The following is a 20,885-nucleotide window of genomic DNA, read 5'->3' as shown; positions in this document are numbered from 1 at the left end:
GTTGCTCCAAATTTTTTTCGATATTTTAATGATTTTTTTTCCAAAATTTTTGAACCTTTTCACATGACCACCAGCAGTGGTAAAAGGTGCCTCTGGATTGCTGACATTTCCAGCATAGCCCTGACGATAATTTATTCATATTTTGGATGTCACTAGGCGTTATGTACCATCTGTGGAGCATTTTATGCCAGTTTTTCTGAATATCTTGAGAAAGGGTAGATTTAAGGCCTTTCTGAAAGAGGTGTTCCCATTCCTCTATAGATAAATTTTCATTAAAAGTCTCCATCCACTTAATTTGATATACCTTGACCTGTTCTAGTTCTGTATCGTACTTCACTAGCATCTTGTAAATTTTGCCTAGAAGATGTTTTCTTGGTCTGCTTATCAATTTTTCAAAGTCTGTTTCTTCCTTTATTTTTCCTCGTATTATACAATCTCCTTTTAATCTTGATGTTAACTGAAAAAATGTGAGCCAGGACAGCTTGGGATATATTTCCTGCATATCTTGTAGAGTTTTGGGTTTTCTGTGCTGTATTTTGGTCACATTATGAGAAGGCAAGAGTCACTAGGAAACAGTCATGACAGGAAAAGTTGAGGGCAGCAGGAAAAGGGGAATACCCAATAAGAGATGGACTGACTCAATAAAGGAAGCCCCACTCCTCAGTTTGCAAGACCTGAGCAAGGCTGTCAAAGATAGGACAGTTTGGAGGACATTGATTCATAGTGACTCTACGGCACTTAACACACACATTACCCCTCTGCATATCACACCTAATCCAATCACCCCAGCGAATGTCATTTACTTGCTTTTGACATTTACATTGCCTTTGTGTGTCTAATTCACTCTTCTCTACTTAAGGATAGATGGGCTCACATTTGAGCTGTATCTGAAGAAGTGAGCTGTGGCTCATGAAAGCTCATGCCCTGCCAGAAATTTTGCTAGTCTTTAAGGCGCGACTGGACTCTTGCTCTTTTCTATTGGCAAGACTCTGTCTTGCACCTGCGTCGATAGCCTAAACCTGGTATCGTCAACTTGGTCATAAGAACATAAGAAAAGCCCTGCTGGATCAGACGAAGGCCCATCAAGTCCAGCAGTCTGTTCACCCAGTGGCCAACCAGGTGCCTCTAGGAAGCCCCCAAACAAGACGACTGCAGCAGCACCATCCTACCTGTGTTCCACCGCACCCAAAATAATAGGCGTGCTCCTCTGATACTAGAGAGAATAGGTATGCAGTATGACTAGTATCCATTCTAACTAACAGCCATGAATACCCCTCTCCTCCATGAATATGTCCAGTTCCCTCTTAAAGCCCTCCAAGCTGGCAGCCATCACCACATCCTGGGGCAGGGAGTTCCACAATTTAACTATGTGTTGTGTGAAAAAATACTTCCTCTTATCTGTTTTGAATCTCACCCTCCAGCTTTAGCAAATGACCCCGTGTTCTAGTATTATGGGAGAGGGAGAAAAACTTCTCCCTGTCCCCTCTCTCCAAACCATGCATAATTTTATTGACCTCTATCATGTCTCCCCTTAGCCGCCTTCTTTCCAAGCTAAACAGCCCTAAGCGTCTTAACCGCTTCCCTAGGACAGTTGCTCTAGTCCCCTAATCATTTTGGTTGCTCTTTTCTGCACCTTCTCAAGCTCTGTAATATCCTTTTTTAGGTGTGATGACCAGAACTGTACACAGTATTCCAAGTGTGGTGTCACCATAGATTTGTACAAGGGCAAATCTTGATGGACACCCACCATGGTGTCCATCAACATCTTTTCATGGTGTCCATCAACACCTTTCCTGGCTCCCATCAAGTGTTTTTAGAAAGTAGGTGGGGCCAGGTAGGGTTTTATCCCCCCAGCAAGGTTTCTGATTGGCTGTGCAGATTAAACAAATAAAACATTGCTTTGGCAGCAGCTGCTACCACAGCACAAAAATATTCCGTGTGTGACTGAGGGTAAGCTGCGGCTGCCATTTTGTGGCTGTCTGTTCCTCCAGCGGTGGCCATTTAATGGCACACACATGAACACATGAAGCTGCCTTCTACTGAACGAGACCCGTGGTCCATCAGTCAGTATTGCCTACTCAGACCAGCAGCGGCTCTCCAGGGTCTCAGGCAGAGGCCTTTCACATCACCAACTTGCCTAGTCCCTTTAACTGGAGATGCCGGGGATTGAACCTGGGACCTTCTGCATGCCAAGGAGAGGCTCTACCACTAAGCCACAACCTCTCTCCATGGCTCTCCAGGGTCTCAGGCAGAGGTCTTTCACATCACCTACTTGCCTAGTCCCTTTAATTGGAGAGGCCGGGGATTGACCCTGGGACCTTCTGCATGCCAAGTAGATGCTCTGCTACTGAGCCACTGCCCCACCCCAATGGCTGCACTTACCATGCTGTGTCAGAATTCCAAAGGTGCCTGCAAGCTCAGAAAGGTTGGGGACCCCTGGCCTAAACTATCCTTTTTGATCGAACAGCATTGACATCAACAGTTTCTGAGCCTGGGAACCTCAGCCTGGGAAGGGGTTGTGGCTCAGTGGTAGAGCATCTGCTTGGCATGCAGAAGGTCTGTGGTTCCATCCCCGGCATCTCCAGTTAAAGGGACTAGGCAAGTAGGTGATGTGAAAGACCCCTGCCCGAGACCCTGGAGAGCCGCTGCCAGTCTGAGTAGACAATACTGACTTTGATGGACCGAGGGACCTTATACTGATTCAGTGTAAGGGAGCTTCATGTGTTCATGTGTTTGTGTTCATGTGAATAGAACCAAGCACTTGAAAGAGCCATTTTGTTCAAATATGGAGGCTTTACTTATGGGGGATAGTTTCAGAGGACAGACGTGTTAGCCTGCAATAGAACAGTTAGATTTGAGTCCAGTTGTACCTTAGAGTCCAACAAAGCTTTCAGGATATACTTGCTTACAGGATAATCCCAGAACAAAACTGAACCAACTAACAGTTGTTTTACTCTGTTCTTTAAAATCCGGTGTCTTCTTGGCTTAATTCTGCTGCCTTCTGACTTTCCGGAAGGGCAGAAGTGTTCACAAGCCATTTGGTGCGGAGATCACAGGCAGTTATTAATACAGCTATCTCATGCCCAAATGTTGCCGGTGGAGTAAGGTAATCTCTAGCTTATTGCTCCCACACTGAAGCTTCAAGTATAACCTTTTGCAGCTGAACGGTGCCCCCATTAATGTCTTCTTTCTAGGTTGGCTGCAAGCAGAGCTTTGGAAACATAAAGTATCTCCAGAACTGAACTTCATAAAACTGGGCTTGCTTTGTTCCAGGATTTGTTTCGGCACAGTTCCCAAGGAACGTAGCCTTTTGCATCATATGTTTATTTGTTCTTTTTTAAAATTACATTTCAGCTTGGTTGAAAGAAAGGCTGATGGTCTTATTATTAATCAAGGGCTGCAGGCTTTAGCAATCTGATTCGTGTGGTATTGAGGAATCTCACTGTGTTAAATAACATTTACTCCCAAGTAACATAGAGTTGTAAACTTAGTCAAGGTTATCACTAGACTGAACAATTTGAGCTTCTGTTAAATCGGGGGGACCGAATGTAATAAGCATGGGAATTTTATTTATTTATGATATTGTATTGTATATGTGTATACTGTATTGTGTATGTGGAGGATAGGGCTATCCATGGCTACTAGTCAAAATGGACTCTGGTCATGATGCATACCCATTCTCTCCAGGATCTGAGGAGCATGTCTATTATAATAGGTGCTGTGGAACAGAGGCAGGATAACGCTGCTGCAGCGGTCTTGTTTGAGGGCTTCCTAGAGGCACCTGGTTGGCCCCTGTGTGAACAGACTGCTGGACTTGATGGGCCTTGGTCTGATCCAGCAGAGCTTTTCTTATGTTCTTATGTTCACTGTGGTCCTATATCACTCTAGATTAGAGCTGCTTTAAAAAAAATGAATATAAAAGATTTGTCTTTCTGATATGCCGTGTCTTTCCGTGCTATTCCCCCACGCCTCCACCCCTGCAGCTATAGCACCCGTGGCAAATAGGGGGCCTGCCGCCTAAGTCTGAAGAGTAATTGGAAGTTAAGCTTTGGACGCAGCAGGGGTCCCGCAGATTAATCAGTCGCCATTAGCTTGCCCTGGACTCTGATTATCTCTCCGCCAGGGAAGGTCTAAAAATAAGGCCCGTAGAAAATCAGAAATCAATTTCTGGTCCACGAAACTCTTCCTACACATAATGCTTATTGTATTAAATTTGGTTGGAAGGATGGCCGTTCCAGAGCTTTTTGGGCTGGGGGACAATTTGCTCATAATCTTCGAGTCTTTCTTCGCCTGCCGAGAGAGCAGAAACTGCAGTCTCTTCTAATGAGAGCGGGGTTATTTTTTTTTTTTCATGCATAACTCCGTACCCAGAGATAAAGGATGGATTTGCTAATTTTGTGCATGCGTGTGTATCGAGGGCATTGCTTTTATGCAGTCCGGGATCAGATCCTTCTGTTGATAACAATTTGTCAGGAAACAGCCTGGGGCCGTTCCTCTTGTTTTTGAGCTGTCTGGTCCATTTGAGCAAATCCGTTCCATGTGTGTGAGAACACACTAAGTTGGGACTGAGCATTGTTTCCATCACTCCATTGGCGCCCTTTTCTGGAGATCAAGTCCTGTGAGGAAAGGTTGAAGAGCTGGCTATGTTTAGCCTAGAGAGGAGAAGACTGAGAGGTGGAATGATAACCATCTTCAAGTACTTGAAGGGCTGTCATATAGAGGAGGGTGCTGAGTTGTTTTCTGTTGCCCCAGAAAGTCGGACGAGAACCAATGGGTTGAAATTAAATCAAGAGAGTTTCCGTCTAGACATCAGGAAGAACTTTCTAACAGTTAGAGTGGTTCCTCAGTTGGACAGTCTTCCTCAGGAGGTGGTGAGCTCTCCTTCCCTGGAGGTTTTTAAGCAGAGGCTAGATGGCCATCTGTCAGCAATGCTGATTCTATGACTTTAGGCAGATCATGAGAGGGAGGGCATCTTGGCCATCTTCTGGGCATGGAGGAGGGGTCACTTGGGCTGTGGAGGGGAGGTAGCTGTGAATTTCTTGCATTGTGCAGGGGTTGGTGATGACCCTGGTGGTCCCTTCCAACTCTGTGATTCAATGATTCTACCAAGGATACTCTCTATTTTCTAATCTCAGCGTGGTTTACATCATCTTCCATTTGTCCATTTTATCATTCTAGCGACAACCTCAGGTAAATTAGGCTGAGAGAGTGTGACAGGCCCAAGGTCACTCAGCAAGTTTCCCTGTCAGGGTGGGGATTAGAACCTGGGTCTCCCAGATCTTAGTCTGACGAAGAAGAAGAAGAAGAAGAAGAAGAAGAAGAAGAAGAAGAAGAGGAGGAGGAGTTGGTTTTTATATGCCGACTTTCTCTACCACTTAAGAAAGAATCAAAACCGGCTTACAATCGCCTTCCCTTCCCCTCCCCACAACAGACACCCTATGAGGTAGGTGGGGCTGAGAGAGCTCTAAGACAGCTGTGACTAGCCCAAGGTCACCCAGCTGGATTCATGTGGAGGAAACCAATCCAGTTCACCAGATTAGCATCTGCTGCTCATATGGAGGAGTGGGGAATCAAACCCGGTTCTCCACATCAGAGTCCACCGCTCCAAACCACTAACCACTAACTCTTAACCGCTACACCATGTTGGAAGTTTAGGGCTTCCATCCGCTTTGGGGGGATGGCAGGCACAGCATAGCACAGTATGCTGCAGTGGTTGAGCATCTGCTTGGCATTCAGAAGGTCCCAGTTTCAATCCCTGACATCGCCAGTTAAAAGGATCAGGTAATAGGTGACATGAAGGACCTCTCCCTAAGCCTCCGGAGAGCCACTGCCAGTCTGAGTAGACAATACTGATCTTGACAGTGTGTGTGTGTGTGTGTGTGTGTGTGTGTGTGTGTGTGTGTGTTAAGTGCCGTCAAGTCGCTTCCGACTCATGGCGACCCTATGAATCAGTGACCTCCAAAATGTCCTGTCTTTGGCAGCCTTGCTCAGATCTTGCAAATTGAGGGCTGTGGCTTCCTTTATTGAGTTGATCCATCTCTTGTTGGACCTTGGTCCAATTCAGTATAAAATAGCTTCATGTGATCATGCGCGTGTGTGTCCTTATCATTTCCTGTGCCTTTTGTATCATCTTGTTAGGCTGTAAGCTATTATCAGGCACCGCTGCTAGATTTTTAATTTGCACACTGACTAACACAGCCTTAGGTGCTTTAATTATTATTATTATTAATAATATAGTAATAACTGTATTGCTTTTATTTCACTGGAATTCCATCTTTGGGATAAAGCCTTTCGCTTCACACTTTAATATTCAACCCTGAACTGAAATATAGCCTAACTACATATAGCTGTACTTGTTCATATCCCTCTGTTTTTAACCCTTAATCGCCCTTCCTCCGCAGTTGACTGTAAGCTCCTGGTTTGGCTAATTCAGAAATTTTCCCACATACCCTAATTATATACAGCAATAATACTGTTGCCAACGTGGAATTCTGAATTTGAATTTTGCACCCCTTAGGGCGCTCAGTCAAGGTGTAACTAGATGTTGTACCCTGGTATCTGATAAAGGGAGCTTTGCTTCTCATGAGTTTATACCATGGAAATATTGTTGGTCTTTAAGGTTTTACAGGACTCGAATCTGGCTCTTGTACTGCAGACAACACTGGGTTTTTTTTTTGTCATCAAGTCACATCTGAGAGCCGGCATGGTGTAGTGGTTAAGAGTGGTGGTTAGGAGCGGTGGTCTCTAATCTGGAGAATCGGGTTTAATTCCCCACTCCTCTACACGAGCGGCAGAGGCTACTCTGGTGGACTGGGTTGGTTTCCCCACTCCTACACATAAGGCCAGCTGGGTGACCTTGGGCTAGTCACAGTTCTCTCAGCCTCATCTGTGTCTGTTGTGGGGAGGGGAAGGGAAGGTGATTGTAAGCCGGTTTGATTCTTCCTTAAGTAGGAGAGGAAGTTGGCATATAAAAACCAACTCTTCTTCTTCTTTCACTCCTCTGGTGGTGTTTTCAAAGCAAGAGACGTTCAGAGGTGGTTTGCCATTGCCTGTCTCCACATCACACTCCTGATATTCCTTCGAGGCCTCCCATCCAAATATTTGCCAGACTCAACCCTGCTTAGCTTCTGAGACCTGAGAAGATCAGGCTAGCCTGGGCTATCCAAATCAGCTCTACAAGGTTACCCACCTAAAACTAACTAGATGTTATAAAAGACATAGGGTCTGCCTCCAAAATGTTATCTCCATATGTCCATTACATCTGGTGAACTTTGGTGTCTGGCATGATATCCTTTTACTGTGAGATTCCCCACCTCTGATTCAGTCACTAGCTGGCGTAGGCTGGCGAAGGCACATGGTGATGACTTCATTGTGTCACACGGGAAGTCTCGCTAGACATGTCAGGTGGTGGTGGGGGAAGAGCTAGGCTCAAGTTTCTCTTCCGTAATGTCTAGTTCTTCCTACAGATTTGGTTAACATCTTTTCCTGGTGTTTGTCTGGAACGTGCTGGGAGGGAAGAGAGCCAAAGACACCTCTTCGGATTATTGGATTCTGTATAATCCATAAAACATGGTGTCGTAGATCAGAAACGTTACCTTTTCCAACGCTTCTTTTTTATGAGGAAACTGTATATAACTCATTTAGGAGAAATGCTCTCAATTTCCCTGTAGGTTTTCTGTTGGTTTTCTTTCCCCCCTTGATGTATCGTTTATTGCAAACTTACTAATGGCAATTGCAGATGGACGTTGGGCATTGTGGATACTGCCAGCAGAGAAGAATTTTCTCGCGATGGTAAATCTTATAGAGTCAGGGACTTCGATCCACCCAGCAGGGGGATAATATGAACTGAGTAACCTTCTCCACTAGGCAGAAGCCAATCTTTCTTTATGCCACAGCTTAGAAACCAGTAGTTTCTCCTATTCTCTTTGATAAGAGTATGTTCTCCCCGTTGGAGAGTCTTTCCCAATTGAGGGAAACGTGCCCATCTCTAGGCTTGAGATTCTCGTTCTGTAAAATCACTGTTATTACAGAGGTGAGCATTTCCTATGAGGGACTCGAAAATGCCTGGAGGCAAATGGGTTTGGGGGGTCTGGTGAAAACATCCTGGGGGTCCCCACCTGTGTAAGCAAGCGTTACCGCTGGAAGGCAGCTTTGGAATTGGCCTCGGAAATCCTGCCTCGTGTATGTAATCCCAGCATGTGGCCTATTAGACTATTTAGAGGATGTGTTGGTTTGTATCTCGCCATGATTCAAAGGCTACAAGTTCTGGCCTGAGGCGCAAACCACTGACTATTCTGTTTCATCAGCGAACCTCATGAGTGTTTCTGTTGGCTGGTAACGTGTTTCTCCCCTTCTCCTATTTATTTTGGAAGTATGGCTGTATCAATTATTCCCCAGTTTTGAGTGTTGGATGGAAACCAGCATATTTTGATGGGATAGAACTCATGTTCCCCCCCTGAAATAAAATAATTTAGATAGTACAAATATATCTCCTTTTGGATCATGTTCAGAACCACCCGGATTACAGCAATATAATTCAGTTTTCTTCTATGTGCTGCTAATTGCTCCTTTCTAGAGTAGTCACATGGGATGTGAGGGAGGGGCTGTGGTCCAGTGGGAGAGCATCTGCTTGGCATGCAGAAGGTCCCAGGTTCAATCCCCGGCATCTCCAGTTAAAGGGACTAGGCAAGTAGGTGATGTGAAAGACCTCAGCCTGAGACCCTGGAGAACTGCTGCTGGTCTGAGTAGACAATACTGACTTCGATGGACCAAGGGTCTGATTCAGTATAAGGCAGCTTCATGTGTTCATGTGTATCTACCCAGTCAAGAAAAGTTTTATTAACCCGACTTGTAACTTATATGTATTGCCCTTTGGAGGTATATTGTTGTTTTTTTCTATCTCTGTCTTTTGGTATGCCAATAAAGGTTAATGAAATGAAATGAAAAAAGTATCCACCCAGTCAGGGAATATGCAGTCAATGGGATGATATCAGAATATCACACAGCCATAAGATTCTGCTATATGATGAGACCAGTGACATTAAGGGAGAGGAGTTGAGAATAAAGTTGATCTAATTGAATAATCAAACATTTGGTGGCTACACAAAGGAGGGCCTTTTCTGTGGCAGCCCCACGTTTATGGAACAAACTCCCAAGGAGGTGCGCCTGGCCCCTCATTTTTGATCTTTAGGAGGTAGTGGAAGATAGTTTTATTTAGGACCATATTTGATTAAGCTACTAGCAATCCTAAATTGTGATTTAAAATTTTTGGTTTTATGTGTTTTATTTCGTGTATTTTATGTATAAGTAAGCTGCCTTCGACTCCATAAGAAATAAAGGCAGCTAGTGTGTGTGTGTGTGTGTGTGTGTGTGTGTGTTAAGAGAGAGAGAGACTTCTCTGGCTTTCTATGTACATAGGCTGCAATCCAGTGCACATTTGTTTGCATTGGTGCCATCAAATCGCTTCTGACTTAGGGCGGCCCTATGAATCAATGTCCTCCAAAAGGTCCTACTGTTGACAGCCTTGCTCAGGTCTTGTGAACTCAAGGCTGTGGCTTCCTTGACAGAAACAATCCATCTCATGTTGGGACTTCTTAGGGAGAGGTCAGGCTTGATTTCATCTGTGTGTGTGTTAAGGGCCTTCAAGTCGCTTCTGACCCATGGCGACCCTATGAATCAATGTCCTTCAAAACGTCCTATCTTTAACAGCCTTGCTCATGTCTTGCAAATTGAGGGCCGTGGCTTCCTTTATTGAGTCAATCCATCTCTTGTTGGGTCTTCCTCTTTTCCTGCTGCCCTCAACGTTTCCTAGCATGACTGTCTTTTCTAGTAACTCTTGTCTTCTCATAATGTGACCAAAATATGACAGCCTCAGTTTAGTCATTTTAGCTTCTAGGGTCAGTTCAGGCTTGATTTGATCTATAACCTTCGGCTCCGTAAGAAATAAAGGCAGCTAATAGATGTTTTAAATAAATAAATAAATAAATAAATAAATAAATATTTCCTCAATGGGTTTTGAGCAGTCTTGAGAACAGGGAGAGCTTTGATTCACCTGAGACTGAACAAAAGCTGGATATGTTGTGCTCCTAATGTAGCTCCTTGATTCCCTCTTCCAGAACATTCAGATCTGATCGCCTCCCAGACCCCATTTCTTTGATGTTGAAGACACAGACAAGAGGGCCATGGATGTAAAAGAAAGGAAGCCGTACCGATCTTTGACCCGACGCCGTGATGCCGAACGCCGCTACACCAGTTCCTCAGCGGAGAGCGAAGACAGCAAAATACCTCAGAAGTCCTACAGCTCCAGTGAGACTCTGAAGGCCTATGATCAGGACTCTCGGCTGACGTACGGCAATCGGGTTAAAGAAATGGTACACCAGGAGGCGGATGAGTACTGCCGAACAGGTAGGGTTGCCAGGTCCCTCTTCGCCACCGGTGGGAGATTTTGGGGTTGGAGCCTGAGGGGTTTGGTGAGGGGAGGGACTTCAGTGCCATAGAGTCCAACTGGAAAAGTGGACATTTTGTCCAGGGGAGAAAACTTCTTATTTTGTTTAACCCTGTGGGCTTTGTGTCTCAAGGAAAGAACCACACACGTGCGTTAATATCTCGGTCTATGTTCATGTTTAGGATATGAATAAATGGTGGCAGCGTGTGACTCAGCATATGAGCCCCCAACTCCAATAACTCTCTGTGAGTGAGGGCCTGATATTAAAGGGGGCTGGGCTGCCCTGTTTGCCGATGTCTCTGTGTGTGAGGGAGAGAGGACCTGAGATGTGAAATGGTGATGGCTCTCTGAAGATTTTAAGAGAGACAAGAAAGGTGGCGAGTGTGATGTCCTGACCTACGTGTACCCTGAACAAAGATGGTGAGGGGTCTGGAGACCAAGTCCTATGAGGAAAGGTTGAAGGAGCTGGGTATGTTTAGCCTGAAGAGGAGAAGACTGAGAGGGGATACGAGAACCATCTTCAAGTACTTGAGGGGCTGTCATATACAGGAGGGGGCCGAGTTGTTTTCTGTTGCTCCAGAAGGTCAGACCAGAACCAACGGGTTGAAATTAAATCAGAAGAGTTTCCGCCTAGACATTAGGAAGAATTTTCTAACAGTTAGAGCAGTTCCTCAGTGGAACAGGCATCCTCGGGAGGTGGTGGGCTCTCCTCCCCTGGAGGTTTTTAAGCAGAGGCTAGATGACCATCTGTCAGCAATGCTGATTCTATGACCTTAGGTAAATCATGAGAGGGAGGGATCCTTGGCCATCTTCTGGGCATGGAGTAGGGGTCGCTGGGTGTGTGTGGGGGAGGTAGTTGTGAATTTCCTGCACTGTGTAAGGGGTTGGACTAGATGACTCTGGTGGTCCCTTCCAACTCTATGATTGTATGAACCTGAGAGAGAGAGAGAGAGGTGTAGAGGGTAGTAAGTAACCTGTGTGAGTGGCAAGGGACGTCACACGGTGGATTGAGGTTGTTTACTAAAGCGGGCAAGCTGGCCACCCTACTTTCCACCATGTACAAACTCAAGCAGTTTCTCTTTCTGCCCCAGGCAAGTGGAATTGTCTGCGTTCTGTTAGTTTGTCTGAAGCTGCTTGCCGCTGTGAGGGGGTTGAATGGGAATGGCCGCTTCTCTGTGAGGAGGCCCAAATGGCCTTCTCCGGATTAATTCATCATACGCTCCCTCCTTGTTCTCTCCGCCGACTCCGTCATATTGGCAGAACGCAGGAGCGCCAACTGTCCCCTGCCTGTCAGCACTGTCAGAAACCTTAATCTGTCTCAGTTAATTAAAAAGGCGTGAAGTTCACCCCCCCAGTTTCTCTGCCCTTCACGTACAAGACCAAAGCTCTGAAAGGATGGCTATTACGGGGCGTATTTTTACATCAAATGATTTCGTCTTAGCCTTTTTCATTTAGGGCTCTCACGACGTGCTCTTTGTCTGCTCCTTCCTTCAGCTTCATGGGGAGTGAGCCGAATTAAGCATATATCTCCCCAGGTGTAGGGGCAAAAAATGTTTAAACTAGCAAAGCCGCTTGCATCCTTTACACCTGCATTCTTGCAAAAGTCCTTCCCTGCTGGAAGCACCTTAGTGGTGAGCCGACTCGGCCACAGGTGTGACCTACATAATAATACAGGTTTGAAAAGCGCAAAAGTCATAGCCGTTTCCCTACATAGTAGCTGAAGTCTGCTGATCAGACCTTATCAGAAACATGCAGCTGCCTTAGGAAACGGAAGCTCTGTGTTCAGATTCTCCCCTCCCCGTTCCATAACGTGTAATTTGCATTGTGCCGCTTCTGTATTTTCTCTAGTGTACTAGTTGGAAGTACTAGTCAATATTTCCATATTGCCAGCTGCAAAACAGGGGTACACCCTGTCCTGGATGGTCTAGGCTAGCCTGATCTCATCAGAAGCTGAGCAGGGTTGGCCCTGGTTAGTACCTGGATGGGAGACCACCAAGGAAGTCCAGGGTTTCAGAGACAGGCAATGACAAAACATCTGTTTGTCTAAGAACATAAGAAAAGCCCTGCTGGATCAGACCATGGCCCATCAAGTCCAGCAGTTTGTTCACACAGTGGCCAACCAGGTGCCTCTAGGAAGCACACAAACAAGGTGACTGCAGCAGCATTAAGAGGGGAGTGGACATGTTCATGGAGGACAGGGCTATCCAAGGCTACTAGTCAAAATGAATATTAGTAATGATGCATACCTGTTCTCTCCAGGGTCAGAGGAGCAGGACTATTATATGAGGTGCTGTGGAACACAGGCAGGACGATGCTGCTGCAGTCATCTTGTTTGTGTGCTTCCTAGAGGCACCTGGTTGGCCACTGTGTGAACAGACCTCTGGACTTGATGGGCCTGGGTCTGATCCAGCAGGGCCTTTCTATGTCCCGTCTCAGTATTTAAAAGAGGTGGAATAGATGATCTCCAGATACTTTTTGCCCCTTACTACTACATTTTATTTTTATTTTTTTAAATGGGGCAGAGAGAAAAATAAAAATGTGAATTTAATGGATAAATAAGGCTTGGAATAGAATCACTAATTGGTCTAGACAGCTTTGCTGCATAAATCTTTTTGAAGGGAGAGGGAGCTAATATTTGAATGTTTGTTCATGCTGCCTTGAACTGATTATGTAGCTCTGTGGGTAACTAGACGCCAATCCAATAGTCATTTTTTTTTCCAGGTAATATTTTTAGCCTGCTAAACAATTGCATCTGTTCAGCAGCTGAATGGTCTCTGCTGTGACCTTATCAGAGTGGAAAATGTCAAGTGGGTAGGTGTCTAGGTGGACGACCTCACGGGCCCGTAAGGGATGGTTTTGTGCAATTCAAAAGGCAATAACGTTCTGCCAGGATGGAGGGCTTCGCCGCTGTGCCGGAATGCAGCGAGAGAGAGAGGCCATGTTGGGCAGGAGAAGAGTTTGAAGAGGCCGTAAACAGGTTCTCATATCACTTCCCTGCGTGACCAAACGAAGGCCTATGTTCCTTCAACTGGGCTGAGCCAGTATGGTACAGCAGATTGACAACTAACCTTGGATGAGGGAGATTTGGGTTCCAATTATCACACAGTTATAATAGCCGCCCTCCCCAACTGAGTATACTCACATGCAGACATCATCCTTTGGTAACTTCTGTATTATCCCTGCTAAGATAATCTTCCCGTTCTCCTTGCTTTAGGGGCCAACTTTTCTCTGAGAGAACTGGGCCTCGAAGACGTTACGCCTCCACACGGGACTTTATACAGGACGGATATAGGGCTGCCCCACTGTGGCTACTCCATGAGTGCCGGCTCGGACGCAGACACCGAAGCGGACGCCATTATGTCGCCGGAGCATCCGGTGAGACTCTGGGGACGCAACACCAAATCGGGACGCAGCTCTTGCTTGTCGAGCCGAGCCAACTCGAACCTCACCCTCACCGATACCGAACACGAAAACACCGAAACCGGTAAGAGACAGCACCAGGGCGGGATGGGGGAATGTTGGAGCTTTTTCAAAAGAATCTCTGTCCATTTCTTGTTCAGTTCTGTTTCTTTTTTCAAACATCAGTAGCCTTTTTTTTTGTCTTATAGGAGATTTGACTTGAGTGTGAGGAGATGTAGCAGGGGAAAGGGAGGGATGGCATTATTTTAATAGTGAACTGGCATGGCCCTTTGCGCTCTGGTACAAAATATTCAGAAACGAACCGCCGAAGAGATTCCTGACATTCATCATGGGGGGGGGGAGTAGCTGTTAAGGAATCTCTGTGCTCCTCGCAGGGGCTCTTCAGACCAAAAGAAGAAGCATTCAAATTTCACCCTATCAAGCGTTTTCTCCGCTCTCTTTTCCTCTCGCTTTCCTTTTTATCTCTCGAACTGATATTCTAGCAGATAATTTCCAAACCCATCCTGAGTGACTCCCACTGCTTATGTAAATAGCCCCGGCTGCTTTCTGAGGGGAAAAGAGGGCGACGAGGGAAAATATTTTTAGAAACTTGTCTTTTATGAAACCTTGAAGGTCACCAGGATATATTTTTTTTAATCTCCTCCGCCTCATCTTCACGGGTGTCTTGTAGTTTTGGTGCTGTCTGCAACTGGACCTTTCGGGTCAGCAGTTTTGTAAGGAAAGCGAATGAAGCGTTGTGTGCAATTGTCGCTTGAACCCGGCTCGTTTAAGACGAAAACAAGCACCAAAGATAGCAGCCGTGAGCGACGTATGCATTTACACCTTTAATTGAATTGCTACGTTTGCTGGTTTTCTTAATATAGATGTGTTGTGTCGGCCACCAAGGGATGGAGAATTTGTCTAGAAAATTCACATTAAAATATCTAAAGTGTTCCCTGCTTAGCTGTTTTGTACCGGGTGGTTGTGACATATGGTAATATTTCTGGGGGGTGGGGGTGTTGGTTTGCATTGGTATACGAAGCCTTGTGACATGGTTTGGTCATACGCCACCCGCTGCGTTTTTTGTTTAATGTCAGCAAGTGATACCTATTAAGCTTCTGTTCGGCAATAATAAATATGTTACATGAGGGTGTTTAAAAAAAACAAAACCAAAAAGCTAAACAACCAGCCTTCCATGAAATGGAGAATTGCTTTAGCCTCTGACTTTTGTGGCTTTGGCCCAACAGACTCTGCACCTTCATTTTATTTTATTTGTTGGATTTATATCCCGCCCTCTATCCCGGCGAAGGCCGGGCTCAGGTTAGGTAACAACAACCACACATTGTTAAAATACATAAAATACAATAAAACATTAAAATCATACCATATTAATTAAAATTGAGCAGTTCTTAGTTTAAATTTTAAAAAACAGGACAGATGGCGCTCAATTTCCGCCCACAGAGTCTCGAGTCAGCCTTGCTGAGTGCAACAGTTACATCTAGATTAGATTACCGCAATGGCCTCTAGATGGGGCTGCCCCTGAGAAGTGTTTGGAAACTTCAACTGGCACAGATTGCCGCAGCCCGGATGTTGACTGGAGTGGGTTGTCGGGACCGTATCATTCCTGTCTTGGCCTATCTGCACTGGCTTCCAATTTGTTTCTTGGCACAATTGAAGATGTTGGTCTTGACATTCAAAGCCCTGTGGCTTGGGACAAATATACCTGAAGGACCACCTAATCCCTTACGAACATGCCTGACCATTGCGGTCATCTTCAGAGGCCCTGCTTCAGGTGCCTTCTGAGATTAGGCAGGTGGCAACCCAGGAGAGGGACTTCTTGGTCATGGCACCAAATCTCTGGAATTCTCTCCCCAGGGAGATTCAACGGTCCCCTTCTGTTACTGTCTTCTGCCAGTGGGCAAAGACTTTTTTGTTTCACCTAACATTCCCTCAGTGATCCCTCCCTCCTGACCCAATGTTTTAATTGCTGTTTTTTATGTTTTGTACATATTTTAACAGTTTATTAAAAATCGTTTTAATGATGCATGTTTTGGGGTGGGGGGGTTAATGATTTTAATGGTTTTAAAATGTGGTTTTATCATGCATGCTTTACATTGTTATCCACCTTGGTGGCCCTTGTGAGGGTAGGAAGGGGGATATAAATTTTGCAAATAAGTAACAAAATAAACCTCTTCTCCCCACCCCCAAACTTGTAGAGACTGGGTTTTAAACATTTCAGTGATCATATCTGAGAAACCTGATAGGAGGAATCAGAAGACAAAACAGTCTGAAGGTAGCAGAAATGGGGCATGTGTTTTATAAATTCCCTGTGTTATATGCATGAAAGCCTGTTTTGGTTTGTTTGCGAGTGCAAGACTACAGAGAGTTTTTATGTACTTGTGACCTCTACATTGAGATAGCCAGAAACGAATTGGTTGGGTGGGGGGGTGTCTGGACACTTCTCTGCTTTGGCTGTAAAAAGGCCACTTGGTTCAGATCAAATGAAAGAATCTCGTAGTGGGGCTGGCGGATGTTGGCGATGTATTTAAAAAAAATACACCACAGCCAATTACAAAGCCGCGTTTTCAGGAGGGAGGGACTCACGCGTGATTCAGAAGCTCTGCTTTTTCTCTGGGGATGCATAATTGATCACTAGGTATTCCTAGAATTTCTTCGGGGCAAAAAGCCCTTGTGCATAGTGTTTTGAGAATTCGATTGCAAATAGTGTGCAGTTAGAGAGCAGCAGATCCAGCAAAAACCGACTATGCATAAAAGGCCATAGTCCACTTTACTGTAAATAGCAGCACATCTGGAACGTTCTAAGGTGCTACTGGACTCGAGTCTAGTTGGGACTTTCTTGCAACTGATGGTGCTGTTTTTGATCCTCCAAAGCTGCTCACCAAGTCATTCCAAGAACCTTCAAGGTTTTATAAAGGCCATAGTTCAGCAGATGAGAAATCTTGCTTCAGGAGGAGTGAGTACTAAGTGCAAAGGAATGCGACGAAACGAGGGAGTTTACCGGATTCGTTTTTATCGGTCAATATTAATTGCAGACTATTGATAGAAGTTATTAGCCTTTAGCTGCAGTCAATATGGAATTTTATAAAGCTGCTGTCAACAGAAGGTTTTATGGCGTCCATTAAAGCTCCTTTTTTTTCTCCCGTCGAATGTTAACATCAGCAACTTTTGTTATGTTTTCACATTAATTATGCAAAATAAATAATCAGTATTGAATTCTGATGGCCATATATCCAGAGCCTTGGTAGTTTTATGGCTTCATACTTTGCAAGGTCTTTTTTTTAATGGAAGCTCAGTTTTGTTTTGTTTTCGATACAGTCCTAAGCAGAGTTACACTTTTGAATGGAGTAAAGTGCCATAAAGTCACAGCCGACTTATCACGATCCCATAGGGTTTTCAAGGCAAAAGACAAACAGAAGAAGAGTTAGTTTTTATATGCCGACTTTCTCTATACCATTTTTAAGGAGAATCAAACGGCTTACAATCTCCTTCCCTTCCTCTCCCCACAACAGACACCTTGTGAGGTAGGTGAGGCTGAGAGAGTTCGGAGAGAACTGTGACTCGCCCAAGGTCACCCAGCTGGCTTCATGTGTAGGAGTGGGGAAACCAACCCGGTACCCCAGATTAGAGTCTGCTGCTCATGTGGAGGAGTGGGGAATCAAACCTGGTTCTCCAGATTAGAGTCCACCGCTCCTGACCACTACGCCATGCTGCCTCTCAAACCACAGAAAGGTTGGAGATCCCCGGGATCTCTGCAGAAAGAAACACATCCCCGCTAACTCCTCAGAGCTACGCACAGGCCACCTTAAAGAAAGCAGGGTTCACAGACTTTCCTAAAAGCCGACAAGATCGGGAGCTGCCAGATAATTTCTGGCAATCCATTCCACGCTGGGGAACCAGTGCCAAAAACGCCTGTCCCCTCACTGACTAGTTGTAATTGTACTTCCCTGCCAGCAAGCATAACTGGACAGCTCTTAATGTACACACAGGCATATACTGGTAGAGTAGGTCCTTTAGATTTTTTTTTTTTTAACGTACGGCTGTTTTATTCCCAAAAAAATCTCTATTAAAAAAAGTCATATTCTCGGTTTTCAATTTTAATACATTTTATTAGAACGAGAAACAGCAACAACAGCGGGAAACAAAAAGATTTATTTATTACAGAAAGAAATTCCTTAACGTTCCTGTCAGATCGTTGTATCCGTTCCAATAATCGGCGACTGGATTCTGTTTTTCCCCTCCCACGCATACAGAACAGTAAAAGTGATTTTATTTATCAGCTTATCCATGTATGCGAACTCTAAAATCTTAATAACACATTCTTTAATTGAGAGAATTACCGACGTTTTCCACTACCAGGACCAAACTACCTCAGCAGTTTTGAATTCGAGGGGTTTATTTTTTACGAGGGAATTATCGAAGTTGGAGGGTGTGCATGTACGCTTTTTTTTCATTCCTGTTATGCGTTACTTGTTATAAAAAAAGGACAAATGAGGTGTGACAGAAAGTTTAATTTACTAGGGGTAAGGAGAAAATCTCCATGCGTGTTTTCTTTCTTCATCCCTATTTTCAAAATGGCTCTCTCTCACACACACCTAAAGCCCGTTTTCCTTAAATAGCCAAGTAAAGGGCAGCAGGGATCTTTGAAACTGGACGGGGAGGCGAGGACTGTGGCTCAGTGGTAGAGCATCTGCTCGGCATGTAGAAGGTCCCAGGTTCAATCCCCGGCATCTCCAGTTAAAGGGACCAGGCAAGTAGGTGAAGTGAAAGACCTCAGCCTGAGACCCTGGAGAGCCGCTGCCAGTCTGAGTAGACAATACTGACTTTGATGGACCAAGGGTCTGATTCAGTAGAAGGCAGCTTCATGTGTTCGTGTGATCAAGCCAGCTGGTGCTTCATGTGTCTCTGAGCCAGTTCCCTCAGTCAATTTGCTGGTGTGTTTTCAGGAATACAGAAAACAGTGACAATAGTTCCAGAGGGTGGCCGTGTTGGTCTGCAGTTAAACAGCTAGATTTGAGTCCAGTAGCACCTTAGACACCAAGATTTTCGTGGTATGAGCTTTTGAGAGTCAAAACTCCCTGGGTCAGAAAGCTTATACCCAAAACCTAGTGGTCTCTGAAGCGCTACTGGACTCAAACCTAGCAGGAAACAATGACTTTTCCATTTTTTCATGGAAGAATATACATTTTCCTGGTCTGCATCTAGTTTTGCCAGCTCTGGGTTGGGAAATACCTGGAGATTTTGTGGGTGGAGCCTGGGAAGGATGAGTTTGGGGGAGGGGAGAATGCCACCGTGGTGTAGTGGTTAAGAGTGGTGGTTTGGAGTGGTGGACTCTGATCTGGAGAACCGGGTTTGTTTCCTCACTCCTCCACATGAAGCCAGCTGGGTGACCTTGGGCTAGTCACAGCTCTTAGAGCTCTCTCAGCCCTACCTACCTCACAGGGTATGTGTTGTGGAGAGGGGAAGGGAAGGTGATTGTAAGCTGGTTTGATTCTTCCTTTGTCATCTGGAAGGAGGAGGAGTTGGTTTTTATACCCCACTTTTCTCTTCCTTTAAGGAGTCTCAAAGTGGGTTACAATCGCCTTCCCCCCAGAACAGATGCCTTGTGAGGTAGGTGGGGCTGAGAAAGTTCTGAGAGAACTGTGACTAGCCCAAAGTCACCCAGCAGGCTTCATGTAGAGGAATGGGGAATCAAACCCAGTTCTCCAGATTAGAGTCCACCACTCATAACCGCTAAACCACGCTGGATCTCACGCTGGAGATCAGTTGTAATAGCGAGAGATCTCCAGGTGCTACCTGGAGTTTGGCAACCCTGTCTGCACCACACTCATTGTTAATGGGAGGACAAGACCATTGACTGTGACTTTGCAACCAATTGAGCCCCCAATGGAGCACTAAGAGATGTTTCGCGGAGCACTAAGCGCTCCACGTAGCACAGTTCGGGAACCTCTGGCCTAGAGCATCCCTGACAAGTGTCCACCCAGCCTCTGCTTAAAATGAGGGGGAGCTCACCACCTCCCTAGGCAGCTGATTCCACTTTTGAACAACTCTTACTGTAAAAAAAAAATTCCTAATACCCAGCCAGTACCTTTCTGTCTGCAATTTAAACCCATTATTGCGAATCTTATCCTCTGCTGCCAACAGGAACAGCTCCCTGCCCTCCCGTAAGTGGCAGCCCTTCAAATACTTCAAGAGAGCAATCATGTCCCCCCTCAACCTCCTCTTCTCCGGACTGAACATTCCCCCGTCCCTCACCCTTTCTTCATAGTTCCGACTCCTTATCTTAAAACAATTTATAGGCCAATTGTATTAGCCTAATATTTTCCTTTGCTTAAAAAAAAAGTGCCTTGTATCATACTGACCTAATTGGCGATCTGTAAACATAACTCAATGCGTCCGGGTAATTAACCGAGCTGGGAATTTACTGTGTAATCTTAGGGTTACAAATTATTCATTATTTACCCCAGTTGTTAATCTGCAGCCACAGTCTGCTGTTTGCTTTTTAGAAGAACGTTTTTTCTGTCTTGCCTCCTGTTTTTTGTTTTTTTTTAATCTTCCCAGATTCTATTTGTAAGAACAAAGTAATCAGTTTGAAAAAAAATTGAAGTTGGCATTTTTAATGAGCGCACCTGCAGTTTTTTCACCTCCTTGTCCTGGTTCCATGTATCTGTTGCGAGAAACTGACCGTCACTGATCAGCTCCATGATAGGCTGGAAGATGCCAGTGTTTGACCACCAGTTTCTTGAAAACATGAAGCTGCCTTGTATTGATTCAGACCCTTAATCCATCAAGGTCAGTATTGTCTACTCAGACTGGCAGCAGCTCCCCCAGTCTCAGGCAGAGGTCTTTCACATCTCCCACTGCCTGATCTCCTTTCAGGTGGAGATGATGGGGAGTGAACCTAGGACCTTCGGCATGCCAAGGTCATGTTCTACCACTGAGCCATGGTCCCTCCTCAAACAGCATCTTCTTCCAACCTATCAGTGAGCTGGTCTGTTTATGTTCTTATCTACTAGTCATGGTG

At 45.2% G+C, this 20,885-nt stretch overlaps 1 protein-coding gene across 1 annotated transcript in view; it reads left to right on the top strand.

Annotated features, from left to right (window-relative positions):
* The window catches only part of TENM4 (teneurin transmembrane protein 4), a 450,745-nt gene that overhangs the window by 87,542 nt on the left and 342,318 nt on the right, over nucleotides 1–20,885 (top strand). The window contains exons 3-4 of the mRNA XM_056858091.1: nucleotides 10,116–10,404; nucleotides 13,659–13,928. Coding sequence (XP_056714069.1) covers nucleotides 10,182–10,404; nucleotides 13,659–13,928 — 493 coding nt within the window. The 5' untranslated portion in view covers nucleotides 10,116–10,181. The remainder of the gene's footprint in view (nucleotides 1–10,115; nucleotides 10,405–13,658; nucleotides 13,929–20,885) is intronic.

The sequence above is a fragment of the Euleptes europaea genome, chromosome 12 (genome assembly GCF_029931775.1).
Source record: "Euleptes europaea isolate rEulEur1 chromosome 12, rEulEur1.hap1, whole genome shotgun sequence".
NCBI lineage: Eukaryota > Metazoa > Chordata > Lepidosauria > Squamata > Sphaerodactylidae > Euleptes > Euleptes europaea.
Note: the sequence above shows the minus strand (reverse complement) of the source record. Positions and strands in the feature narration are given on the sequence as shown.